Genomic DNA, 680 nt, shown 5'->3' on the forward strand with positions numbered 1-680 from the left:
ATCATTAAAAACCTTATTACCAAATATACTCCACATGTGTCCAAAACTGTTTACTTCTTATCTTTTAATAGTGCAGCTACTATGCACATAAAATTTTCAACATTATGCTTCTTCACATTACTTCATCGGTAATACAAAGTAAAAGAGATGTCATTTTCACTTCTAAAGTAACTATATTCATAAATTAAAAAGAAATTAAAACCTTTTGGCCCAATAATAATCTACACCTAATCCAAGCAGTTAACTACCATTAGTGTGCTACCCTAAAAACCCATAGTAACCTTAATTAGAAAAAAAAGGAATAGGAGAAGAAATTACAGGATTGCTTCATGCATATCTTTACAATCGAGATTAAAGGTCAATCACTAACCTGGGCACACAAGGTGTATGAGATGGTTATTTCCTCTTGCCAGCCAGTCTTCTACAAGATCACAGATGGCAGATGAACTATCCTCTCTTGAGGGAAAGTGCAAGATATCACGGTGGCAGAAAGTGGTATCTATATGTAAAGAATCTACAGCCTTAACAGTGCCATCTGAGTTGTGCAATGCTCGTATTCTTTCTACATCTCCTACACTTGTACGGAAATCCCCCGTGTATAAAACAGTTCCTCCTCTTCCCTCAAACAAGAACCTGCAATTGAAAAAAAACAAAAAACAAAAACATAATATATATGTATA

At 34.4% G+C, this 680-nt stretch overlaps 2 protein-coding genes across 2 annotated transcripts in view; both read right to left on the reverse strand.

Moving 5' to 3' along the window:
• Positions 1-680, reverse strand: part of LOC119593996 — a 20440-nt gene that overhangs the window by 15004 nt on the left and 4756 nt on the right. The window contains exon 3 of the mRNA XM_037943021.1: positions 371-633. The gene's annotated coding sequence lies outside the window, so the exon portion shown is untranslated. The remainder of the gene's footprint in view (positions 1-370; positions 634-680) is intronic.
• Positions 1-680, reverse strand: part of LOC119594238 (protein artemis-like) — a 3395-nt gene that overhangs the window by 1650 nt on the left and 1065 nt on the right. The window contains exon 2 of the mRNA XM_037943307.1: positions 371-633. Coding sequence (XP_037799235.1) covers positions 371-633 — 263 coding nt within the window. The remainder of the gene's footprint in view (positions 1-370; positions 634-680) is intronic.

Source organism: Penaeus monodon, chromosome 33 (genome assembly GCF_015228065.2).
Source record: "Penaeus monodon isolate SGIC_2016 chromosome 33, NSTDA_Pmon_1, whole genome shotgun sequence".
NCBI classification, from domain to species: domain Eukaryota; kingdom Metazoa; phylum Arthropoda; class Malacostraca; order Decapoda; family Penaeidae; genus Penaeus; species Penaeus monodon.